The sequence below is a fragment of the Triticum aestivum genome, chromosome 5A (assembly GCF_018294505.1).
Source record: "Triticum aestivum cultivar Chinese Spring chromosome 5A, IWGSC CS RefSeq v2.1, whole genome shotgun sequence".
Taxonomy (NCBI): domain Eukaryota; kingdom Viridiplantae; phylum Streptophyta; class Magnoliopsida; order Poales; family Poaceae; genus Triticum; species Triticum aestivum.
Window position 1 is genome coordinate 575209379 of NC_057806.1, and position 25882 is coordinate 575235260.

A 25882-nucleotide genomic window follows, 5' to 3' on the forward strand; every position below is an offset into this window, starting at 1 on the left:
CACTTTTAGCTAGCACAGACGCAAGATTGAGCCTCCACAGATCAACAATGAATGCATCGAGAAGGCACTAATCCAACTTACAGGAGTAGTAAAATGTATTCTTGTGGTTCTTGTTTTCTTTGGTCTTGCTTTTCTAGTCAAAATTAACATTGGAGTTCGTGAAAACGGAGGTGCGTTTGGGGTCGTGCGTTGGAGTTGGCCTTACAAGTGGGACCGCAGTTAAGGAAACCGACTATCGGCAAACCCCCACCTCACCCGCCGCGCGATGGCTGAAGTTAGAGAAACGACGAGGTTGAAGAGATTGCTCTAGCACGGACTCCAAGAAATAATATGGTGTCAGATGGATGTTGTGGTGGTGGCATGTGTCGTACTCCTGGACGTGAATGCTTGTTTTGGCCCATGCCACCCTACTACTCCTACTACTTACTCCTACTATATAGTACTAGTATCGAGGATTCGAGGTGCTTTACATACAGCGAACACATTAACATATGGCTATAGTAAAAACACCCGCCCGACGCGCGAAGCATGTGAAGCTAGTACAAATTTAGAGAAGCGACCCGAACGCCATTCATAAATTTAGTAAGTTTATCACACGCATATCATTTTATTACATACAATAGGTCATCAACCCACATCGACAACGAGGATACATTATAAATACTAAAGTTTTCACCACACAACAAATAACAAGCAATGAAATGAACTTCAACTCAACCATTCCTCGGTGTTGGAAACGCTTGCTTTGAACCACAAGTGATTCTCTGGGACGGGCCATCGATTGTCGATCTGGAAACCAATGCAGGACTGATCATCCAGGCTGAAGCGGCCTACTATATTAGTACCAGGGTAGGGAACCACCCAAATGTCCGAGGTATAGACACAGTTGCTTCTCATAAATGGTACTGTTAACGTTGTGTCAACGACAGTTGGATCGCCTTTCACCATCATCGGATAGTTTTGTCCAAGGAAGAGCGAGTTTTCTCCAATACTATCAATTCTGTACCAGGGAGAAGGAGTTGGCGCTAGCACACTAGTATCTATCCCGAATACCATGCAACTGGTGTTGGAATAGGTCCGGAGAGTGCGACCATGGGAGACACCTGCTTCCTTAGCAGTAACATCATCAGTGGGCTGTATACACACAAGAAGAGGTGATCCATTGGAATTAGTTGCCAGGCGCCACAGAGTATATGGGCGCTGCTCGTGATCATCACCATCAACATCTCCCCCTTGGTTATAATTTTTTTAAGTATAGGTTGTGGGATGTTCACAGGACCTTGGAAACACAAGAAGAAGGTTAATTAGTAAAGGGAAACTTGCTAACCCGCATGCATGTGGATGAAACAATTATAATTACGGTGGAAGACAAATGTACCGAAACTACTAGGATGCCATGCAAAAACAATGCCACGAGTGGTGGCAGCAAACACAAGGCCCTCGTATTAAATTGCATCACAGTACTCATCCGTGTACAGAAACTGATTTTTGAGCAATATCCATTGAGTCGAACCACGAAGGACGGCAACAAGCTTGTCAAAGATAGCAACAACTTGATAGTTGTTGTAATTCCAAGAGCGGATGGGAACTCGACAAATTGCTATCTTCCGTAGAAGACAGTCACCATGATCGTATTTGAACGTGCGTACATTCCCGGTGTGCTCAACCTCTGGGCAGTGTGCTGAGATTTTTGGAAGTGAAACCCGGTGACGAGTGTACACATTCACAAGTTGCCACTCGCAGTTGGACCCAATGTAAACAACCCAATCTCCATTTGCGCCCGCCCAAGCCTTGCCCTCAAGCGATGGCATCTTAACATCATACGTATCATTATCAAGCGGCATCAACTGGCACAGGGCGAGGCCTCCTTCGTGTCGGCACCAGTAATCAGGGTCACGGCGAAGAAGATAGGGGAGATCAAACCGCTCCTTGACTCTTGGGTTCTTTGTAATGATGTTATTAGTTGAGTCGAGAATGGGCTTGAACGAACCTGCCATGCTAGCCGAGGTGATGACGTCGCAACGATCAATGAATTCCTCCACCACGTCATCTTTCAGATCGGGGCAAGAATAACGGGGTCGTTTCCGGCCTGTTCCCTCCATGGAGAAGACGATCGAACAATGGCAGAAGAAAGGGTGAAGGGCTGAAGGAAAATGGAGGAGGGAGAGGAAGAGCGTGCGACAGCAGTTCCAAATCGAGAGGGAAAGGCGAAGAGTCGGTGGACGGTTGCGAGTTTGCCATGGTTCACGAAGAGGCGCCCCGGCCTACACGTCCGTTCGGAAATACTCCTACTACTCGTCGTCGTCTCACTGATATGTTGGAATGGGACCACATGTCAAAGAAACATGGTGTGTAATTTCTCGTGCAAAATGCGATCTGGCCGCGTTGGCCCGAGGTGCCGCATTAGTTATCGACCTTTATTTTTTTAATGGCGTGCCAATCAGTTTTGAAGCATGACTAACTGGTACTGTACGCAAAGAAAATATAAACTACTCTACCACTACCCCACCTCCAGTACTAGTAGTATAAAAAAGATATATAGGCTAGAGCTTCAGCGCTTTCTTGCTAAGGGCTGCCCACTTGCTTCTCACACTACCACCCTCTCTCCAGATCTAAAAAAGATGGCCCCTCTCTCCCTCCTCACCGGTGGTCACAAATCCGCCGGGGAAGAAAAGGACGTGCAGCGTTGACGCACTCGTCGTCGGCGAGCGAGGTCACGCACTGACAACAAGGCCGTCCTCTCAGACCTAGCGTCCGCGCGGGATGGCCTCCGTCCCCAAGCTCGCTGTCGTAGTGTGTGCGGAGGACGATGACCACGACCAAAGCCACTTCCCGCCGACCCTCAGGTATGCGACCTCTTTTCGAGCCATAACCTTGTTCTATTACCCCATCTGCTACGTCGTTGCATGTGGATCTTTTTCCACTCCACCATCTTCCCAATTTGCTATCCTCTACTCTGCTGGCCACGCAGACGAAAACCATAATTTTCGCTATTAAAGGAAACCCTACTTCATGCAGACTAATCCATGTCTGGGTTGAATAAGGAAAGGAAGGGAGAATGTACTGTCCAAGAGAGTAGGCATCAAACCCGCATCTAGGTTGAAAAGGGGAAAATCAGTAGCTAAGGAACGAGTCTCGTGTCTCTTGGTTGAAGAAGGGTAGAAAGGCATGACAACGCAATAGAGAATGACCAGGTCGATCGGTTTATTGTCCTCGCATAGGAAAAAGGTGGCTAAAGAGAAAAAATGGGACGTAATCCACATATGATGCCTGGATATTTGTTGCTCTGGGCAACCATACCTCCCTCACCACTCTGTGTCCGTGGAGGTACATCGTACTGGTGCGCCCACTATCCGAATGGGCCTCCCATGCTCTTATTGCCACTTTTTTTGCTGTTAGTATAACGCCAGCAGTCAAGTCAAGCAATGCTACTGCTAAAGTGATGCCACATTTAACTAATGCCGCTCTCAGTCTAATGCCACCCATAAATTTAAGCAATGCCATTTAATGTCACTGGATTATTTCAGGGTTAGCTGTTGATTGTGGATGTATTAAAGATTTTTCAGCTAAGGCATTCTAATGTTGTTGCACAGCTAGTATACCAACGATGAAACTTGTTACTACCTTCAGATTTTTAAACTGTTAATGCTTATAAATTACATATCTCACTTTCGTGAGATAAGTTAATTTCTTTGTACAGTGTCACCAAAATGCCAAGGCGCCGATGTCATTTTATTTTGGTTAAACTTCACACACAATTATGAAGACAAGAGGAAAGGTCAAGAGTGGGCACCTCCTCCTCCGGATGTTCTCTTGAGGAGTTCTGTATGTTTGTCTCTAATGCCTGTCGACTACATACCTGACATTATGATGTAATGTTAAGTCATTTCCTTTTGTATAGTGTCACTGAATTGTCAAGGCGGTGATGGCATTTTATTTTAGTAGAACTGCACAAAATTTGCTCAGGAATGGCTCACTTTTCCAAAAAAAACTATGTATGCCTTCCTGACATCAGCCGTTGTTGCTTTATTTATTCCTTCAAACATGTGGTTAGAAACAGTCTTGCTACCTTTTCCCATTAAGAAATTGGAATGCTTATATTTGTGAGTCTATGCTTCAACTAGTGCCACTTTTAGAGTAATCACACTTTCAATATCTATGCAAACAGGAATGCTCGATTTTAGTGGAACTGCACACAAAGTCCAACTGGTTCAACATTAGGAGCATGTTTTTTTCCAAACTCTTATATCCAATTGGTGGCACTATGAGCTGTTCATTATGAAGGTACATGGTTTTCTACTATCTTGCTACTCTTTTTGTACTGTCATTAGATAGTAATACTAGTGGTTTGCATGTGAATTTATTGGCAGGGTGGACCTACGTTGGAGGTGCAGGACAGGATTCAATGATTGGATGTTCAATTTCGATTGTACCGATTTCACCTCTTCCATCACTGCGAAGATGGATATCCTTGGTCTGATGAAGAATAGACGATATATTTCTTCTCTGAACCAGCAAATCAATTCAGTATGAAATTGTCCAGGGCAAAACATAACTGTATCAGATTGTCCAGTGCAGAACATGACAGATGCTAAGCGGAAGAGACATGTTTAAACCGAAAATACAAGGTGTGGTATATGTTTACTAGCTGCTTGATATTTGTGCAGACAGAGATGTCTGTCCATTGCTATTTGGCAAACAAACAAAGTGCCCGCAATTTTGGTTGAACTGCACAAGAGAATAGTATAATCACTGCATGTAGTGCCATTTGAAAATAGACATAGAAAGATTGGATAGTCACTTCATGGACTGCAGAAAAGTAGTAATGTACTATTTATTGGCCAACACTAGGTGCTTCATTGCTTTGGTCTGATTATACAATGGGCATCATTTTGCCTAAGTTAAAGTTTGTATTCCGAAGATAGTCTCGCCGTGTGATCGATAGAAGACCAAATCATATTGCAGTGGATGTTCCTCCATCATGTGTGGTTCATTCTCATGGTTCCAGCTGTTGGTGAAACCACTTACGTTTGCAAGAGGAAATGTAGACTTCACAAACAAATTTGTCTTTCAGTCTATACTGAATGTTGGCCAAGAGAAGCATCCATGTTAGTAGGAAGAACAGATGTTTTTTCTAGATCTTTGCTTTTGGAGCTACATATTTGTATATGATCTGTGAATCATTGAGATGCATTAACATGTTGATCTTATGTATGGGAATTGTACTAGTTAGTTTTAGTTGCGACGCAAGATCCGAAGTGGCTGATCTTTGCTTTTGGAGCTACATTTTTGTATATGATCTGTGAATCATTGAGATGCATTAACAGTTACTTATTTCTGTTCGCTCAGTGTTTACAAGTTACTGATCGATCACTAGCTAGCCTACAAATGCGCTCCTGGCAGTTTTATTTGCGACGCAAGATGCGAAGTGGCAGTTTTTTGAATAAAAATGCCTACCTCTAAAGAAACTAATAGGCTACACTATCGATCCTACACGGATAAAAATGCCTACCTCTGAAGAAACTGACAAGCTACACTATCGATCCTACACGGATAAATAGCGGATCACGCACGTACTACCTCCTTTCCGGTTTGCAAGGCTCAATTCAAGAAATGACCTACTCGATCCTACACGAATAAATAGCGGATCATGCACGTACTAGTACCTCCTTTCCGGTTTGCAGGGCTTAATTCAAACCTCTCACCAACCAAGGTACTCCCTCCGTTCGGGATTTATCAGTCCCGTGAGCAAAGCAGCAAGACCAAGGCATGGCAATAATTAACAGCATGCAGAAGTTTAAGCCTAATTAATTCCAGCGATTTAAGTGCCTGCATGCGTGCCCTCGGCTGCGACTCGTTGCATGCTGCTTCACGTACTGCCTGCGAGCGATTCTGAGTGCCTGCATGCAGCCGACCATAATTAAGGCAGCTAACTGATGTGAAAAAAGATACGCTTTAAATTCGTGGAATCATTATTGACAAGGAGGAAGATGATTCGAGTGCACTCATTTGACCGCCATGCCGACGTGCGACCCAGACGGGACGGGACGGCACAGTCATAATTTTAGTTTCTCTAGTTTTCCACGGCAAGCGGGCACGCTAAGCCATTATGCATTGAATTCCGATGACCGTCGCGCTACCTTCCGCCTATAAGTACTGTTTCCCGGCCTTCTCAGGTGCCACCGTGACCCAACTCGCCATATCCTCATAAGCCCCCACCGGCCCGACGTTGCTCGCCACGTCCTCCATGCCCCCGCCCGTCCGTGGTAGGCGACGCCGGAGGCGGTCACCGCCGGAACTAGTGTTCGGGTTTTCACCGAAAGGCAGACGGAGGGAGGAGGCATTCTATCTGTCTTTAGATGGCAATGCGGAGATCGAGGAGTTGTTGGAGCGCGACCGCATGGCGGAGGAGCAGGAGTTGTTGGAGCGCGACCGCCTGGCATAGGAGCAACGTATCGCCAATTTGCGCCGCCAGCGGGACATGGAGCAGCAGCGCACCGACGCCCTGAGTCACGAGCAGAGCGCCCGCAACTGGGCCGACTACATGGAGGCCGGCGCCCGGCAAATAGCCTTGGAGGTTGTCGAGCACGCACGCGTTCGCGACGCCGATTTTTACTACCAGCTCATCAAGTGGGTTCCCGCTTGGAAGCCGAAGCTTCGGTGGACCACGCCGGCATGGAAAGGGCCAACGCGCGCAAGCAACGCGCCCTATCACACCTCTGGCAAGTCCGAGGCGAGGCGGAGGACGCCGGTGCCGGCGTTTAGCATGAACAGCAGATGGCGGCCGGCGTTGTCTGGTTAGCTAAGAGTTAGTTAGTACTTGTACGCTACTAGAGTGTTAGTAGGAGTAGATAGTTAACTTGGCTATCATGGTTGTCAACATGGAAGTTCAGTACTCTATATGTGGATCAAACCTGTTACTTTGCTCTGAGAACTTTCCGTTTGAACGTATGGAATGGGCTGTTATTTTTTTAAATGGGTTGTATTTGTCCTCCACGGTTTAGAGGCTGACTTGTGGGCCTAGCAAGTTGACGCGTACACAATCAGGAGATGATTGTACGTGAAGAGGATGACAGCAGGGACCCGCCAAGGTCATGGTAGTACGCAAGCAAGTGCCTCCTTATTTCAAGTCAACAAAAAAATGGCCCTCCTAGTGGATTTCTGACATCTGGGTCCCATGCCATTGTCAACGTAGTCAATAAACGAGAGAATTGCACAACGAGCGGCTGACACCAGGGACCCAGCAGCTCGCCCAGTTATTTTTGTTTTGGGTTAATTTGATAAATGCCACTCCAAATCTGGTGTATCCGAGAAATGCCACTGCAATTTCCAAACTTTGAAAAATGCCATTTCATGCCATTTCTAGTGGCATTTTTCGAAGTCTGGAGTGGCGTTTTTCAAAGTTTGCAAACTGCAATGGCGTTTTTCAAAGTTTGCAAAAATTGCAGTGGCATTTTTCAAAGTTTGGAAATTACAGTGGTATTTTTATGAATCGCCATAATTGGAGTGACATTTATCTAATTTGTTTTTGAGACGGAAGCAGGATGTCAACTGGGCTGTGTGGGACACTCTGGCCTGTCTAGACAGCCTTTTCTTTTATGTTTACCACAAACCAGCCCAGTAGTTTTTTTTCTTTCTGAAAATGGCTAGCCTAGTTCTTTTGTGATTTGTCAATTAAGTCGCTTTATCAGGCCTGTTGGGCTGCAAATCTTTCAAGACGAGGAGAGCTTCATTCGGCTGGCCGAGAAAATGGCCTATCAGTAATGAGAAATGGGTTGTACATTTTTAAAACACATCAAACCGACAATTATTTTCAAATATCTTTTTTCATTTCGAGATTTTAAATTGCATTGATTTTTATGCGTGGACAATTTATTGGATTTTATATTGACATACATTTATTTTTAAAATCAGTCTGAATGTGACTCAAAATTTCAGGATTAAAAACAGTTCAGACTGCATCGACATATGCAAAATTTCATATAATTTTTTAACCGTGGCCACAATATGGGCTGTAATGCTAACATAAAGAATATGGGCTCCAAAAAACCCCGTAAGAATTAGCAAACATGCTGTAAATTATTTGAAATAATGGCAGATGGGTTGTATGCTGTTTTCCACAGATTTGAGGCTTTCCACGGATGGCCTGTATACTGTTGGATGTCCATCCAACGGCCGTCGTGCTTCCTCAATCTCTGCTCTTCCTGCTCCAGCCGCTCAAACAAGCGCCGGCGGGACTGCCTGCTCCCTGCTTCCCGTGGCCGGCTGTGCTGCCGCGCAGGCCTCACCGCCCCACCGTACTCCCATCGCTGGCCTAGCCATCCCTCTACTCACCCACACCTGCTGTTATTCTCCGGCGACGGCAGACGAACCAATAAACCCTCGTACAGTCGTACTCCCCTCCACGTGGGAAACAAAAACAACGGCCGAGTCTTCCCTGCCTCCGTGTCGTTCCCTTCCTAGGCCTCGCCGTCATCCACCGCCCTAGTGCTCTCGACGTGGCGTGGTCAGCATGGTCAACGACCGACATGCATCTAAAGTGGATTGTATGTGGAGAGGCTGACAGTTGGATCCACGGCCGCACGCAAGGAAATGCCTCCTTATTACGCGCAAAATAATGATTTCCTCCACCTGACATCTGGGACCCAGCGAAACGGCCTCTGTATTTCGCGAAAAAAACGTTACTGCTGCTGATAGCTCGGACCCACCAGCTATATCTTCGCACGCAAGGAAGTGCCTCCTTATTACGCACAAAAAAATGAATACTCCCCCTACTAGCTGGGACCCAGTATAGTGGGCCTACTAAGTTGACGAGGACGAAGGGCTTTGTCAACTTAGTCAATATGCACATCTAGCTCGACTGACCGTACGATGTCCATCCAACGGTCATAGTGCTTCTTCAACCTCTGGTCTTCTTGCTCCAGCCGCCCAAAGCAGCGCCGGTCGTGCCGCCTGCTCCTGCCTCCCGTGGCCGGCTGTGCTGCCGCGGAGGCCTCACCGCCCCCATACTACTCCCACCGCTGGCCAGACCATCCCTCCACTCCACTCACCCACACCCCCAGTTATTCTGCGACGACGGCAGCGCAGCCGAACCAGTGAACCCTCGTACTCCTCTCCGCGTGGGCATCCACGGTCGCGTCTTCCCCAGCTCCGTGTCGTCCCCTTCCTAGGCCTCGCCGTCGTCCACCGCCGTGGTGCTGTCGGCGCGGCGTGGTCAATCTGGTCAACGACCGAATTCCATCAGAAGAATACTGTACGTGGAGAGGCTGACAGCTGGGTCCACGACAGCCGCAAGGAAGTGCCTCCTTATTACACGGAAAAATAATTATTCCTCCACCTGACAGCAGGGACCCACCGGACGCCCACCAGTATATCGCGAAAAAAACGTTTGGCCCTGACTGCTGGGACCCACCCGACGGGCCACCGTATTTCGCGAAAAAAATGTTCCCCCTGCTGTCAGCTCGGACCCACCGGAAGTGCCTCCTTATTACGCACAAAAAATGAATACCCACCTGCTAGCTGGGACCCACCTTGGTGGGAGGCTGACTTGTGGGCCTACTAAGTTGACGGGGATGGAGGGCTTTGTCAACTTAGTCAATATGCATGATTCTAACTCCAGTGACCGTACGATGTCCATCCAATGACCGTAGTGCTTCTTCAACCTCTGGTCTTCTTGCTCCAGCCGCCCAAACCAGCGCCGGTCGTGCCTCGTGCTCCTGCCTCCCGTGGTCGGCTGCGATGCGGCGGAGGCCTCACCGCCCCCTACTACTCCCATCGCTGGCCAGGCCATCCCTCTACTCACCCACACCCCCTGTTATTCTGCGGCAACGGCAGCCTCACACTGCAGCGAACCAGTGAACCCTTGTACTCCTCTACGCGTGGGCATCCACTGCCGCGTCTTCCCCGGCTCCGCATCGTCCCCTTCCTAGGCCTCGCCGTCGTCCACCGCCCTGGTGCTCTCGATGCGGCGTGGTCAACATGGTCAAGGAACGGCTTCCATCGGACGTGGACTGTACGTGGAGAGGCTGACAGCTTGGTCCACGGCCGCAGCAAGGAAGTGCCTCCTTATTACGTGCAAAATAATTATTCCTCCACCTGACAGTGGGGACCCACCGAACGGGCCACCGTATTTCGTGAAAAAAACGTTTCCCCCTGACTGCTGGGACCCACCAGCTACATCTTCGCACGCAAGGAAGTGCCTGACAGTCGAGACCCACCTGGTGGAAGCGTACGTAGCGTTGTCATTCTGGTCGCGAACGTGTACGTACATATATACTAGTGGATGTAGAGGCGCGCATGTGTCGTAGTAGAGGCGCGCACATAGCATGTACACGTATGTACAACGGCCAGGGTGCAAGAAAGAAAATACGGCCACGTATGTGTACATATGGGCGGGGTCTCGAACGCCTACTCGCGCATACGTATGGCCAGGGCTCGTGTACATGGCTGGGTCAGAACGGAGAAACATCGTCGTTGTCGTGTTCATGGGGAGGCAACGAAATGCGTCGTGTTCATGGGGAGGCAAGGAATGCGTCGTGTTCATCAGGAGGGCTTGGACGGAACAGGCGATGGAAACGAGGCCTGGCGTACCGCACAACGGAGGAAACGGCCTTGTGTTCGACCGGCCACGTTCGAAACGTGATCCTGTTCATCGGGAGGGGTCTGGCGTACCGCAAAACGGAGGAAACGGACCCCCTACGGTCGAAACAGAGGTCCTGTTCATCGGGAGGGGTGTGGCGTACCGCAAAACGGAGGAAACGGACTTGTGTTGGAGCGCTACGGTAGAAAGGGGGTCTTGTTCATCGGGAAGGGTGTGGCGTACCACAAAACGGGACTCCACGGGATACTGTTCATCTCCACCGTCGACCCCCTCCAGCCTCCATGAGCTACTGTTCATCCACCATCGACCTCCTCCAGCCTCCACCTGCGACTATTCATCCACGAGCTCCTGTTCATCCAGCCTCCACCGCGCGCTACTCCACCGACTACTGTTCAACCAGCCCTCTCCACGGGCTCCTGTTCAACCACCCCTCCACGGGCTACTGTTCATCCTGCCCTCCACAGTCTACTGTTCATCCTGCCCTCCACGGGGTGGTCCTGTTCATCCTGCCCCAACCGGCTTGATCCATCGGGGTCATGTTCATCCAGAGGCAACACCACGGGGTCCTGTTCATCCACCCCCACCGGGAAATGATCATCCAAACCCCCCCGCAATGCTCACTGTTCATCCAGAGGCAGCATCGATCGGCTTCAGTTAGCAGCAGTAGCGAAGGAATCGCTCGATCGGGTTCAGTTAACAGCCATCGATCGATTGCTCGGGTTCAGTAACACGTAGCATGTAGTGCAATCGCTCGGGTTCAGTTAGAGCCCAACGCCTCGCTCGGGTTCAGTTAGAGCCAACGCCTCGCACACACGCGCGTACGTGTACGAGAGAAGCGCGCATCGCTCGGCCCCCGACCTCCCACCGTAACTGGGAACTCCCCGAAATTTTCCTCCCCCTCGCTTCTACCATGGTTTTTTCTGTCATGGATGGCCCAAAGAATGTCATGCAGCTGCGTCTCCGGCCCGCCCAGGACGAAAAGCCCATTTTCTGTCATGATTTTTTGTCATAGAAGTAGGAGCCCACCACATCTATGATGATACCGGGTTTTGTCACAATTATCGTCATAGAAGTGTCATATGTATGACAGAAAAAAAAATTCGTTCGGCCCAAAATGTCACGGATGTGTCTTTTTTTAGTGTATATATAAGAGGAAGAAGTACATCGGTGGAGCAACGGAGGACCCACAAGGGTGGAGGGCGTGCCCAGGGGGTAGGCGCGCCCCCCTGCCTCGTGCCTTCCTCCCTTGTTTCTTGATGGCCACTCCAAGTCTCCTGGATCATGTTTGTTGAGAAAAAATCACGTTCCCGAAGGTTGGACTCTGTTTGATATTTCTTTTCTTCGAAACCCTAAAATAGGCAAAAAAACAGCAATTTGGGCTGGGCCTCCGGTTAGTAGGTTAGTCCCAAAAATGATATAAAAGTGTAAAATAAAGCCCATTAACATCCAAAATAGATAATATAATAGCATGGAGCAATCAAAAATTATAGATACGTTGGAGACGTATGAGGGGCCATAGGTTTCACTAGTGGCTTCTCTCAAGATAGCAAATATTACAGTGGGTGAACAAATTACTGTCGAGCAATTGATAGAAAAGCGCATAGTTATGAGAATATCTAGGCATGATCATAAACATAGGCATCACGTCCGTGACAAGTAGACCGAAACGATTCTGCATCTACTACTATTACTCCACACATCGATCGCTATCCAGCATGCATCTAGAGTATTAAGTTCATAAGAACAGAGTAACACATTAGGCAAGATGACATGATGTAGAGGGATAAACTGAAGCAATCTGATATAAACCCCATCCTTTTACCCTCGATGGCAAAAATACAATACGTGCCTTGCTGCCCCTGCTGTCACTGGGAAAGGACACCGCAAGATTGAACCCAAAGCTAAGCACTTCTCCCATTGCAAGAAATATCAATCTAGTAGGCCAAACCAAACTGATAATTTGAAGAGACTTGCAAAGATAGTTAAATCATGCATAAAAGAATCCAGAGAAGAATCAAATATTGTTCATAGGTAATCTTGATCCTAAACCCACAATTCATCGGATCTCGACAAACACACTGCAAAAAGAATTACATCGAATAGATCTCCAAGAAGATCGAGGAGAACTTTGTATGGAGATCCAAAGAGAGAGAGAGAGAGAGAGAGAGAGAGAGAGAGAAGAAGCCATCAAGCTAATAACTATGGTCCCGAAGGTCTGTGGTAAACTACTCACACATCATTGGAGAGGCTATGGTGTTGATGTAGAAGCCCTCCGTGATCGAATCCCCCTCTGGCGGAGCGCCGGAAAAGGCCCCCAGATGGGATCTCACGGGTACAGAAGGTTGCGGTGGTGGAAAAGGTGTTTCGTGGCTCTCCCCGATGGTTTCAAGGTATAAGAGTATATATAGGCGAAAGAAGTAGATCGGTGGAGCTGTGAGGGGCCCACGAGGGTGGGGGGCGCCCTCCTGCCTCGTGGCTTCCTCGCTGCTTCCTTGACGTCCACTCCAAGTCTCCAGGATTGCATCTGTTCCAGAAAAGATTCTCCCGAAGGTTTCGTTCCATTTGGATTCCATTTGATATTCCTTTTCTACGAAACACTGAAATAGGCAAAAAAAACAGCAATTTGCACTAGGCCTTCGGTTAGTAGGTTAGTCCCAAAAATAATATAAAAGTGCATAGTAAAGCCCATTAAACATCCAAAACAGATAATATAATAGCATGGAACAATAAAAAATTATAGATATGTTGGAGATGTATCACTCCCTTATTGGAAAGTAGTTCATCACAGAAATCAGTTCCAGTGATTCCTACACCAGTAAGTGAGGAAGCAAATGATGATGATCATGGAACTTCTGATCAAGTTACTACTGAACCTCATAGGTCAACCAGAGTAAGATCCGCACCAGAGTGGTACGGTAATCCTATTCTGGAAGTCATGTTACTTGACCATGACGAACCTACGAACTATGAGGAAGCGATAATGAGCCCAGATTCCACCAAATGGCTTGAGGCCATGAAATCTGAGATGGGATCCATGTATGAGAACAAAGTGTGGACTTTGGTTGACTTGCCCGATGATCAGCAAGCCATAGAGAATAAATGGATCTTCAAGAAGACTGACGTTGACGGTAATATTATTGTCTACAAAGCTCGACTTGTTGCAAAATGTTTTCGACAAGTTCAAGGAGTTGACTACGATGAGACCTTCTCACTGTAGCGATGCTTAAGTCCGTCCGAATCATGTTAGCAATTGCCGCATTTTATGATTATGAAATTTGGCAAATGGATGTCAAAACTGCATTCCTTAATGGATATCTTAAAGAAGAGTTGTATATGATGCAACCAGAAGGTTTTGTCGATCCAAAAGGTGCTAACAAAGTGTGCAAGCTCCAGCGATCCATTTATGGACTGGTGCAAGCCTCTCGGAGTTGGAATATACGCTTTGATAGTGTGATCAAAGCATATGGTTTTATACAGACTTTTGGAGAAGCCTGTATTTACAAGAAAGTGAGTGGGAACTCTGTAGCATTTCTGATATTATATGTAGATGGCATATTGTTGATCGGAAATGATACTGAATTTCTGAATAGCATAAAAGGATACTTGAATAAGAATTTTTCAATGAAAGACCTCGGTGAAGCTGCTTATATATTGGGCATCAAGATCTATAGAGATAGATCAAGACGCTTAATTGGACTTTCACAAAGCACATACCTTGACAAAGTTTTGAAGAAGTTCAAAAATGGTTCAAGCAAAGAAAGGGTTCTTGCCTGTGTTACAAGGCGTGAAGTTGAGTAAGACTCAATGCCCGACCACTGCAGAAGATAGAGAGAAAATGAGAGATGTTCCCTATGCTTCAGCCATAGGCTCTATCATGTATGTAATGCTGTGTACCAGACCTGATGTGTGCCTTGCTATTAGTTTAGCAGGGAGGTACCAAAGTAATCCATGAGTGGATCACTAGACAACGGTCAAGAACATCCTGAAATACCTGAAAAGGATGAAGGATATGTTTCTCGTTTATGGAGGTGACAAAGAGCTCGTCGTAAATGGTTACGTCGATGCAAGCTTTGACACTGATCCGGACGATTCTAAATCGCAAACCGGATACATGTTTTTATTAAACAGTGGAGCTGTCAGTTGGTGCGGTTCTAAACAAAGTGTCGTAGCGGGATCTACATATGAAGCGGAGTACATAGCTGCTTCAGAAGCAGCAAATGAAGGAGTCTGGATGAAGGAGTTCATATCCGATCTAGGTGTCATACCTAGTGCACCAATGAAAATCTTTTGTGACAATACTGGTGCGATTGCCTTGGCAAAGGAATCCATGTTTCATAAGAGAACCAAACACATCAAGAGACGCTTCAATTCCATCCGCGATCAATTCAATGAGGGAGACATAGAGATTTGTAAGATACATACGGATCTGAATGTTGCAGACCCGTTGACTAAGCCTCTCTCACGAGCAAAACATGATCAACACCAAGACTCCATGGGTGTTGGAATCATTACTATGTAATCTAGATTATTGACTGCAAGTGGGAGACTAAAGGAAATATGCCCTAGAGGCAATAATAAAGTTGTTATTTATATTTCCTTATATCATGATGAATGTTTATTATTCATGCTAGAATTGTATTAACCGGAAACCTAGTGCATGTGTGAATACATAGACAAACAGAGTGTCACTAGTATGCCTCTACTTGACTAGCTCGTTGATCAAAGATGGTTAAGTTTCCTAGCCATGGACAAGAGTTTTCATTTGATGAACGGGATCACATCATTAGAGAACGATGTGATTAACTTGACCCATCCGTTAGCTTAGCACTATGATTGTTTAGTTTATTGCTATTGCTTTCTCCATAACTTATACATGTTCCTATGACTATGAGATTATGCAACTCCCGAATACCGGAGGAACACTTAGTGTGCTATCAAACATCACAACGTAACTAGGTGACTATAAAGATGCTCTACAGGTGTCTCCGATGGTGTTTGTTGAATTGGCATAGATCAAGATTAGGATTTGTCACTCCGTGTATTGAAGAGGTATCTCTAGGCCCTCTCGGTAATGCACATCACTATAAGCCTTACAAGCAATGTGACTAATGAGTTAGTTACGGGATGTTGCATTACAGAATGAGTAAAGAGACTTGCTGGTAATGAGATTGAACTAGGTATTGAGATACCGACGATCAAATCTCAGGCAAGTAACATACCAATGACAAAGGGAACACCGTATGTTGTTATGCGGTTTGACCGATAAAGATCTTCGTAGAATATGTAGAAACCAATATGAGCATCCAGGTTCCGCTATTGGTTATTGACCGGAAGTGAGTCTCGGTCATGTCTACATACTTCTTGAACTCGTAGGGTCCACACAGCGCACGCTTAACGTTCGGTGACGATCGGTATTATGAGTTTATGTGTTTTGATGTACCGAAGGTAGTTCAGAGTCCTGGATATGATCACAGACATGACGAGGAGTCTCGAAATGGTCGAGACATAAAGATTGATATATTGGACAGATATGTTCGGACACCGGAAGTGTTCCGGAGAAGTTTCAAATAAAACAAGAGTGCCGGAGGGTTATCGAAAACCCCGGGGGAACTAATGGGCCTCGATAGGCCTTAGTGGAGAGAGAGAGAGAGAGAGGGGCGGCCAGGGCAGGCCGCGCACCCCCTCCCCCGTGAGTCCAAATTGGACTAGGAAGGGGGGCGACGCCCCCCTTTTCCTTTCCCCTATCCCTCTCCTTCCTTCCCCCTCCATCCCTTTTGGTGGAAACCTACTAGGACTTGGAGTCATAGTAGGATTCCCCTCTTGGGGGCGCGTCGAGGAGGGTCGGCCGACCTCCCCCTCCTTCCTTTATATACGTGGGGAGGGGGAACCCCATAGACAGACAAGTTGATTGTTTAACCGTGTGCGGTGACCACCTCCACAGATTTCCACGTCGGTCATATCATTGTAGAGCTTAGGCAAAGCCCTGTGTCGGTAACTTCATCATTACCGTCATCTCGCCGTCGTGCTGACGAAACTCTCCCTCGACCTCAGCTGGATCTAGAGTTCGTGGGACGTCACCGAGTTGAACGTGTGTAGATCACGGAGGTGCCATACCTTCGGTGCTAGGATCGGTCGGATCGTGAAGACGTACGACTACATCAACCGCGTTATCATAACACTTCCACTTGTGGTCTACGAGGGTACGTGGACAACACTCTCCTCTCTCGTTGCTATGCATAACCTAGATGGATCTTGCGTGTGCGTAGGAATTTTTTGAAATTACCGCGTTCCCCAACAACTGCCCCAAACCACTGCATACTTTCTTTTGAGGGGGTAGGACGACGTAGGCGACGAGCGACATGCAAGTGGAGTGGCGGTTGGCGATCGTTGGAGTGAGCGGCAGGTAAGAGGGGTGGCGGCTGGCTATCTGAATCAAACACCTCACCTGCAAATGCATGAGTCTGAAAAAAAATTCAGAATACACAAATTGCTATGATAGAGATGGTCAAAACCATGTGGTACGGGGTATGTACAGATAGAGTGGGCTTGTTTGTTCACCAACCTCACCGATTTGTTGGACTAGGCATCGCCATAGACCCGCCATCAACTGAGCATGGCCTGATGGGCTCCTGCTATCTCGGTAGAGTAGGAAGAAGAATTGAGCACTAACCTGATGGGTCACCGGTCACGTACATGGACGCGCCCTCGACATCAGCGAGCTTGACGGAGTCTTCGAAGTCCATGGCTCATTTCCTACCTTGATGTCGCGGATTATACGACCTTGCCCATGGATGTACGGAATCACACGGTCTGATGGGGTCCGTGCTATGTTGCCAAAGTTGGAAGAAGAACTGAGCACAACCTGATGGGGTCACTGGTCACGTACATGGACGCGCCCACACCGACGTCGGCAAGCTTGACGGAGCCGTCGGAGTCCAGGGCTCATTTCCCCGCCTTGACGTCACGGATTATACAACCCTGCTCGTGGATGTACAAAATCGCATGGCCGTCGCTCAACACCCGCCGCCGCCGCCATCGGCATCGGCGTGGCTGTCGACTGAAAATCCCTAACCCTAGGTTCGAGCGAGCCTGACAGGTGTGTGCGTTCAGAAGGACGGGCGATGCAATTGATTGCGGATGAGCAACTGGATACAAGTGTGACGCTCGACCGACTCGGGCGTTGTGCGTTCGATGCAACACAATCGACCTCCATCGGCCAGGTCCGGTTGGGAGAAGTAGTGTGGCCTAGTTCAGAAGTGAGTAAAATAGCTAGGAAAAATCATCGACGTGGCATACCAGCTGGACTTGACAATTGTGACCTACAGGTCAGAACGCTCACAAATTTTAAACATGGTAAATTGTGGCAAAACTTTTGCGAAATGGGGTAAAACGGATGAAATCTAGCTAAATGGGGTAATTAGTGTCAGAAAAGTCAAAATAGGGGGTGAAAACCGGGATTCACTCCATATAAATTGAAAGCCATATTACTCTACCTGCAAAAAGTAAATATATTACTCTCACGACCTATGTTACAATGGTAAATGCTAATAAATATTTTTTATATTAGCAAGGCAAACTCGTCGAATGTTTCGTTTCCTACTGTCACCCGGGAAAAGCTTCAAATATATGGAACTAATCCATGTAACACACACTACTTTCATTGTTATGCTTTCTTTGCAGACATGCCAATAATTAGATTAGTGAAATATGAGCAATATAGATCTATCAATATCCATCCATCCATGATAATATGGACACAAATTAATCATTCATCACATAGCAACAGATTCACTGCATGAATTACATATGGATGAGCACAATCATGTAGGGTAGCTTATGACTTTTTCGGTAAAAAAACTTTTCCGGTAGGGTAGCTTATGAGATCTTGGTACCACTACAAGTTCGTTCGTCTGGATGGAGCCGACAGATCTCCAGCATGAATTCATGCGGTCTCCTTGAGGCGTGAGGTTAGGATTTCTCATCGTGCGTGCACAATGACACTTCATATTGATTCAAGGGTTCATAAAATGATGACTTGCGTTCCAAGGCGTTGGTCCTCAAGGGCAAGTGCACGGAGACTTTCAAAGGTCATCGACAAGGCTAGCCCGACTTTGGTAGGGTAGCGATGACAACGACGCCTCGATGATTCGTTCTGGTAGCGGCAGTGGCCTTCGTTGTTCGAGGGACCTCTATGTAATTTGGATTATGCTTGAGGCTTAGAACTATAATAATAAACCTTTTTTAGAAGACAAAAAAATGTCGGCCACTTGGGCATTCAACTAGGGAAATGAACTAGTAGATTCTTTCGTTAAAGAACAAAATGTTCATTTTTTTTGTTTTGAGTTTCGCAAAATGCACCAGTAGATATTTTTTTGAGGGCACCAGTAGTTGTTGAGAAACCAGTATATTAGTTTTTTTTTTGAGACAAACCAGTATATTAGATATTTAATCTTTGCAATGCACAGCGCACTTCGGCCCATAGCACGGCACCTTAGCCCGGCCCAGTATTGCACCCCCGTTCGGCGAGTCCTCGGTGCAAACCGAGCAAACCCTAGCCGCCGCCGCCACCGGCTATAAAACGAATTCTTCCTGCACCTGCGATTGGCACCCAAGCCAAGCGCGTCTCGCCCAGACCAGCAGAACTGGGATTCTTCTCCCCATTTTCCTTCGGTATGTTTGTTGCTTCTTCTTTGTCTTCGATTCGATTCGTTTCTCCGGGGTTGAAATGAGGATAAATCCATCCATAACCAAATCTCTGCATCTACAGATGATGAGAAACAACATGCACTACCATCTGATCTCACCTGGGATTCTTCTCCCCATTTTCCTCCGCTCTTTTGTTGCTTTGTCTTTCTGTTTCGAGGCGGTTCTCCGGGGGATTGAAATGAGGATAAACCAATCCATAACCAAATCTCTGCATCTACAGATGATGAGAAACAACATGCACTACCATCTGATCTCACCCCTTCCGCCTCCTTCTCTGTTTTCTTGATTTCCTTTTGTTTCTTTTCTCAAGTTTTTCGATTGGTTGCAATCGGTGATGTAATCGTTTAATTATGCTGAGTTCCTCTGTGATTATCTCAACAACAATCACCATCTTTCGACTGAGATTGTATCTATTTTCTTGTCCTCCGATCTAGTTTTGGAAAATCCCCATCTTTCTTTGATTTGCTTACCTAGGATCTGTGATTTGATTGTTACGGTAGGACGAATGCCATGAGGTATCTGATGCTTGGTCTCTTTCAATGGCCTTGTTTCTCGTTAGATTGGCAGAGAGCGAGAAGGAAACGGGTTTTTGCGACACTGGCTGCTCCCGTACCAGGAGCTTCCTGTTACTATACCCCCGTTTACATTCACTCATTTTTGTAAATTGTTTGTGCTTTGTTCTCGGTGATGATCAACACTGATTAGATGTCCGATACAATCCATTCCTTAAGCCATGGGGACAATACGAGGCATTTGTCTGAGAGAACGTCCCTTGTTCATCGCTTTTTTTTCTTTCAAGCTGCTCTGTTTTTGCATCTTCCCCTGTTTTCCGTAGCTCTTGGTTCTCTGTGATGATGAAAACAGATGACGAGTCTGACGTAATCCATTCTATTAAACCGTGTGGACAATCGAGGCATTTGTCTGAGGGAACATTTGCTTAGTCAGATCCTTTGCTTGCGTTTCTCTTTCACTATTTTGGTAAGATTTGTGTTGCTGGCATGATGAGGAATACAATTGTTGTCCGATCTATTTGATGATAAAATCCTCCTACTCATTCTGAATGTCAAGTTGCCGCAAATATGGTTTTCTTTTGTTTCACCGGTGCTGATGATTTTCTGCTAACAATGTTTTGTGTGAGATCTGGACCAAGCAAGATCTGTTTCATGCCAAAAACCTAACATGGTCGTATTTTTAATAATGAAATAAAATGTTCTGGCTTCACCCGAGGATGAAGGTAGTAGAACAAAAGAGGAGCCGCATCTTTTCCTGGAAGTAAAATTTGCAGTTACTGATCCAGCAGAACGACGTAATTAGAAGGGGAATGAAACCAAAACGCGGTTCTGAGTACCTTTCGCCCAGAACGTGTAATGGAGCAAAAGGGAACATCACTGGCCAGATTGTAAGAGCATCCCTAGTGGCTTGTCTAAATTTGATAGTCTATATCTACATATACACAATGGTGTAAAAAGATTTTCTTTTAGACAACCTAAGTTTTCCAGCGGATTGTCTATATACATGATGTCTATTCTCTTTCATATATTTTAATAGTATCTTATAGCAGCTATATTTTCTAAAAATCTTATGTTGGTCATTTCTGAGTTCTCATTTATTTTTTTCATCCGCAAGACATATAAAGGAGAAAATAAACCAGCCATGAAATTATTTTAGGTTCAACACTAGGAACACCCTATATAATTTACGAGAAATAAACAATAGCAACAGGTTCAACCCTGATGAGGCGGTCGTCCAGACGCAACGACCTCTGTGTCCAGCGCCGGCGCAGCCGCCTCCCTGCCGATGTCCTCCAATTGCTCTGTATTGGTGAATGGCTGAGCTCATGAGCCAATATTTTTGGTTTAGACATTATGGCTTGGTTGTTCAAATGTGGACGACGGGTAGCTAGTTTGAACATTGTCTAAATTTTAGACGACGCAATAGACAAGCCACTGAAGATGTTTCCTGGTATGTGATAGTCTAAATTTGGTATAGACCACCATTTGCACAAGTCACTCGAGATGCTCTAAAGACATCAGTAGCCAGATTTCCTCAGCATCAATTCCATGAATTAAGACAGCTTTCCCCCAAGGGGTTAATTATGTGGTTTGCCCAGTAGTCCCGAACATGTGTTAATGTTTTTACAATTCTCCGTAGGGCAGCAACAGTGAACCTTAAACCTTGTCCGTGTAAACTTCAAATTGGATTTCAACAAACTGGACAATTTTCATGCGACCGTGCGCGCCCCGGTCTGGGACCGCCTCGTCTTCCCGGACGAGCATCCCCACACCCACATGAATTGCCTTCTCCTGTGCGATCCGGCTAGGCGGCCGCGCGAGAGCCACAGGGTGATCGTGGCCACCTTGGTGCTGGAGATCGAGGAGCACATTCTGCGCCAGCATGCCGTCACCCTCACCGTTGCCGACCGCTCGCACTCCACCACCCCAGCGGCGGTCGGCAGGGTGATCTTTGAGCAGCTCTCCACCAGCCCGCACCAGTTGCGCGTCATGGCGCACCAGCCCGAAGCCTTTCCCGTCCACTTCGACCTTCTCGCTCATTGGGACAATGCCGTGCGGCGTGCAGGTTGACGGCTGCAAGTACTTCATCAGGGCGTGGGACGAAGACGACCACGCCGTAATCCTCAAGTTCAACCACCATGTGCGCGTGGTGATTGAAGACCTGCTCATGCAGTTTTGGTCTCTGCCGGGCGCCGAGGAGGCCCTCGGAGACATCGGCCGCGTCGATTGGCTGGACTCGCGCACTTTGGAGAGGGGCCATACCAAGACCTTTGCGTGCTGGCTCTGGGTCTGGGATGTAGCCCACATCCCGACCAGGCGCGCCCTCTGGGTGATGAAGCGCGACATCGGCCGCTCTGATGAGATCGTTGGCATCGCCCTCGATGACCGCCGCGTCCCTCCGCTGCCTAGTGCCCGCCGCTACGACATGCTGATCCACGTCGACCTGCTCGAGGACTAGTCGCCCCTCTCGCCGTGCTCCTCCCACTCGGGGCAGAGCGTCCTGCCCTCCTCGAAGGACAGCAACGACCACCCTCTCCCTCGCATCGAGTCGGGCACTTGGGTCACCCGCGTGGAGGACACACTGGGCAGGGCGCGCAGCTTTGCGCCGCGTGTCGGCCCGGTAGGCTGCGGCCCGGTCCTGGGCGGCGCTGGTCGCGACTGTGAAGGCGATGGTGCCAGCGGTGGCCTGAGCCGGTCCTGGAGGGACCGTCTGCTCGGGCACGATTGTCATGCCAGGGGCAGTGGCGAGGACGTCGTCAACAGCGTGCATCGCCAGCGCAGCCGCACCCCGGTCGGAAGGCGTCGCTCAGTTGGTCGTCTGGAGGAAGGGAAGAACTCCAGCACCAATGTTCTGCGCGCCACCTTCCCTCAGCCCCTTAGCCCGGTGCAGGCCGTGCCGGTGGAGGACCCGGTGGCCCAGTTCTTCTCCTTCTCTGACTCGGGGCGCGCCCTCTCGCCGGCTAGGGTTCTTGAGCTCCAATCAGGACTTCACTTCTGGATCACTATGGTCTATGGACCAACAGATGACGCACAAAAAGATAACTTCATGGCTGAAATTGCCGCGACAGCTCCCCCTACGGCTAAGCCCTGGATGATCAATGGTGACTTTAACATGATCTACCAGGCTGCAGACAAGAACAATGCCAATATAAACAGAAGGATGATTGGAAAGTTTTGAAGGGCCATAAACAGAAGGATGATTGGAAAGTTTCGAAGGGCCATCGATCAAGCGGGACTGAGAGAGATAAAATGCAAAAACCGTCGTTTCACATGGAGCAACGAAAGAGAAGTCCCAACCCTCTGCTGCATCGGCAAAGTTTTCTGCAACGAGCACTGGGAAGAGATGCACCCTAATCACATCCTTGTGGCTACCTCTACCTCCTTTTCAGTTCATTGCCCGCTCTATCTGACAGCCGCAAGCAAACCCTGCAGACAGGCGCGCTTCAGGTTTGAGAGCTTCTGGCCGCGCTTCCCCCGCTTTACGAAAACTGTCCTGCGGGCGTGGCAAAGGCCAGTACACCACGACTGCCCTTTCGTCAGGGTGAAGAAGAAGCTTGAGCGGACGACAGCGGATTTGAAGATCTGGAGCAAAGCCACGTTTGGAAGGGCAAGCATGCAGTTTCACATTGCAAACGAAGTCATTTGTTTGCTCGATCTAGCCCAGGAGAGCAGAAGGCTATCGACAGCGGAGCTCAATCTCAAAAAACATCTGAAGCTCAAGATCTTAGGATTGACTGCCATCGAGAGAGCATGGAGGAGGCAAGCTTCAAGAATCACATGGCTGAGGGTCGGAGATGTGAGCACAAAGTTCTTCCACGCAAGAATGAGAGCGAGAAGAAGGAAAAACCACATCCACTCCCTCACGAACGGCAACATAGAGGTCTACAAGCACGAGGGAAAAGAGAAAATAATACACGATCACTTTCACAACAGTCTGGGCAAGCAGGAGCCTCGTCAGACAACTCTTTGCTGGGATAGAATAAACGTCCCGATGATCAACCCGCAGGGATTGGATGCCCCCTTCTCGCATGCAGAAGTTTGGGCTGCGATCGTCAACTCCTCGACGGACAAAGCCCCGGGTCCGGATGGATTCAACGACCAATTTTTCAGATCATATTGACATATAATCAAAGAGGACATCATGGCAGTTTTTCAAAAATTCTACCAGCTCTCAGGGCAAAACTTTGCAAGCCTCAACACTGCCCTGATTGTGCTCCTGCCCAAGAAAACTGGAGCTATAGCAGTGGGGCATTTTCGGCCGATCAACCTTATTCACTCAATTGCAAAACTCATCTCGAAGGTCCTCTCAACCAGGCTGACTGGGGCTCTTAGTGCGATCATCTCTCCAGCGCAGACGTCGTTTCAAAAAGGAAAGTGCATCCACGACAGCTTCCAATATGTGCAAAGTTCAGTTAAAAGGGTGCAACGCATGAAGAAGAAGGCCCTGTTTTTCAAACTAGATATAGCGAAAGCCTTTGATTCTGTTTCCTGGGAGTACTTGTTCGAGCTGATGGAGCGGATGGGCTTCCCCTCAAGATGGAGAGACTGGATTGCGCTGCTGCTCTCTTCGGCATCGTCATCATGCATGCACAACGGAGTCCCAGGGCCTCCGATTGCCCACGGGTGCGGGTTTAGGCAAGGCGATCCCCTCTCGCCGCTGCTCTTCATCATGGCGATCGACCCACTCCACCACCTGTTTGAAGCTGCTGCAGCGGAGGGAGCAATGACGCCGCAGCCAAGTCGGGCTCCACTACTGATCAACTAGAATGAAACAACATAAAGGACACGATCTTCATCGAGCTCCTCCTTTAGCTTGGTTGCGTCAGCTGCACGGTAACCTCGGCACCTGCAAGCTGGTTTTGGAAGTATCTGTGAGTCAACGGGACTCAGCAATCTCACACCCTCGCGATCAAGACTATTTAAGCTTATGGGTAAGGTAAAGGTATGATGTGAAGCTACAGCAAGCGACTAGCATATATGGTGGCTAACATACGCAAAAGAGAGCAAGAAGAGAAGGCAAAGCACGATCGTGAAACTATGATCAAGAAGTGATCCTAGAACCTACATCAAGCATAACTCCAACACCGTGTTCACTTCCCGGACTCCGTCGGAAAGAGACCATCACGGTTACACACGCGGTTGATGTATTTTAGTTAAGGTCAACTTCAGGTTTTTCTACAACTGGACATTAACAAATTCCCATCTGCCCATAACCGCGGACACGGCTTTCGAAAGTTCAAATCCCTGCAGGGGTGTCCCAACTTAGCCCATCACAAGCTCTCACGGTCAACGAAGGATATTCCTTCTAGCGGGAAGACCCGATCAGACACGGAATCCCGGTTATAAGACATTTCGACAATGGTAAAACAAATCCAGCAACACCGCCCGAATGTGCCGATAAATCCCGATAGGAGGTGCACATATCTCGTTCTCAGGGCACACTCAGATGAGACATCCTACGAGTAAAACCAACCCTCAAGTTGCCCCGAGGTGGCCCCGCAGTCTACTCGGTCGGACCAACACTCAGAGGAGCACCGGCCCAGGGGGGTTAAATAAAGATGACCCTTGAGTCTGCAGAACCCAAGGGAAAGAAAAGGCTAGGTGGCAAATGGTAAAACCAATGTTGGGCATTGCTGGAGGAGTTTTATTCAAGGTGAACTGTCAAAGGGTTCCCATTACAACCCAACCGCGTAAGGAATGCAAAATCCGGGAACATAACACCGATATGACGGAAACTAGGGCGGCAAGAGTGGAACAAAACACCAGGCATAAGGCCGAGCCTTCCACCCTTTACCAAGTATATAGATGCATTAATTAAAATAAGATATATTGTGATATCCCAACAAGTATCATGTTCCAACAAGGAACATCTCCATGTTCCAATATGGAACAAACTTCAATCTTCACCTGCAACTAACAACGCTATAAGAGGGGCTGAGCAAAGCGGTAACATAGCCAAACAACGGTTTGCTAGGATAAGGTGGGTTAGAGGCTTGGTTCAACAATATGGGAGGCATGATAAGCAAGTGGTAGGTATCACAACACAGGCATAGCAAAAGAGCGA

At 47.7% G+C, this 25882-nt stretch overlaps 1 protein-coding gene and 5 non-coding genes across 7 annotated transcripts; all 6 read left to right on the plus strand.

Annotated features, from left to right (window-relative positions):
* Positions 1–14844: 14844 nt before the first annotated feature.
* On the plus strand, positions 14845–22857 carry LOC123104914 (uncharacterized). Of its 2 annotated transcripts, none has more exons than XM_044526853.1 (2): positions 14845–14856; positions 19822–22857. In XM_044526853.1, exon 2 carries the CDS (start codon positions 21866–21868, stop codon positions 22274–22276), a length of 411 nt encoding a protein of 136 aa, XP_044382788.1. In that variant the 5' UTR covers positions 14845–14856; positions 19822–21865; the 3' UTR covers positions 22277–22857. The 2 variants fall into 2 exon arrangements, with proteins under 2 accessions (XP_044382788.1, XP_044382787.1); XM_044526852.1 differs by lacking the exon at positions 14845–14856 and adding an exon at positions 19152–19270 and having other exon boundaries at positions 19368–22857.
* On the plus strand, positions 19630–19715 carry LOC123109173 (small nucleolar RNA Z196/R39/R59 family). The gene has a single exon (XR_006452469.1). It is a non-coding gene; the product is annotated as a small nucleolar RNA Z196/R39/R59 family (small nucleolar RNA).
* On the plus strand, positions 19810–19955 carry LOC123109351 (small nucleolar RNA F1/F2/snoR5a). Its single transcript, XR_006452584.1, has one exon. It is a non-coding gene; the product is annotated as a small nucleolar RNA F1/F2/snoR5a (small nucleolar RNA).
* Positions 19986–20072, plus strand: LOC123109427 (small nucleolar RNA SNOR75). Its single transcript, XR_006452656.1, has one exon. It is a non-coding gene; the product is annotated as a small nucleolar RNA SNOR75 (small nucleolar RNA).
* LOC123109424 (small nucleolar RNA SNOR75) lies at positions 20150–20236 on the plus strand. Its single transcript, XR_006452653.1, has one exon. It is a non-coding gene; the product is annotated as a small nucleolar RNA SNOR75 (small nucleolar RNA).
* On the plus strand, positions 20300–20366 carry LOC123109184 (small nucleolar RNA Z105). Its single transcript, XR_006452481.1, has one exon. It is a non-coding gene; the product is annotated as a small nucleolar RNA Z105 (small nucleolar RNA).
* Positions 22858–25882: the final 3025 nt, after the last annotated feature.

Excerpts from the sequence above, each read along its gene's own strand:
- LOC123104914 (XM_044526853.1), top strand. The coding sequence starts at position 21,866 with ATGCCGTGCGGCGTGCAGGTTGACGGCTGCAAGTACTTCATCAGGGCG.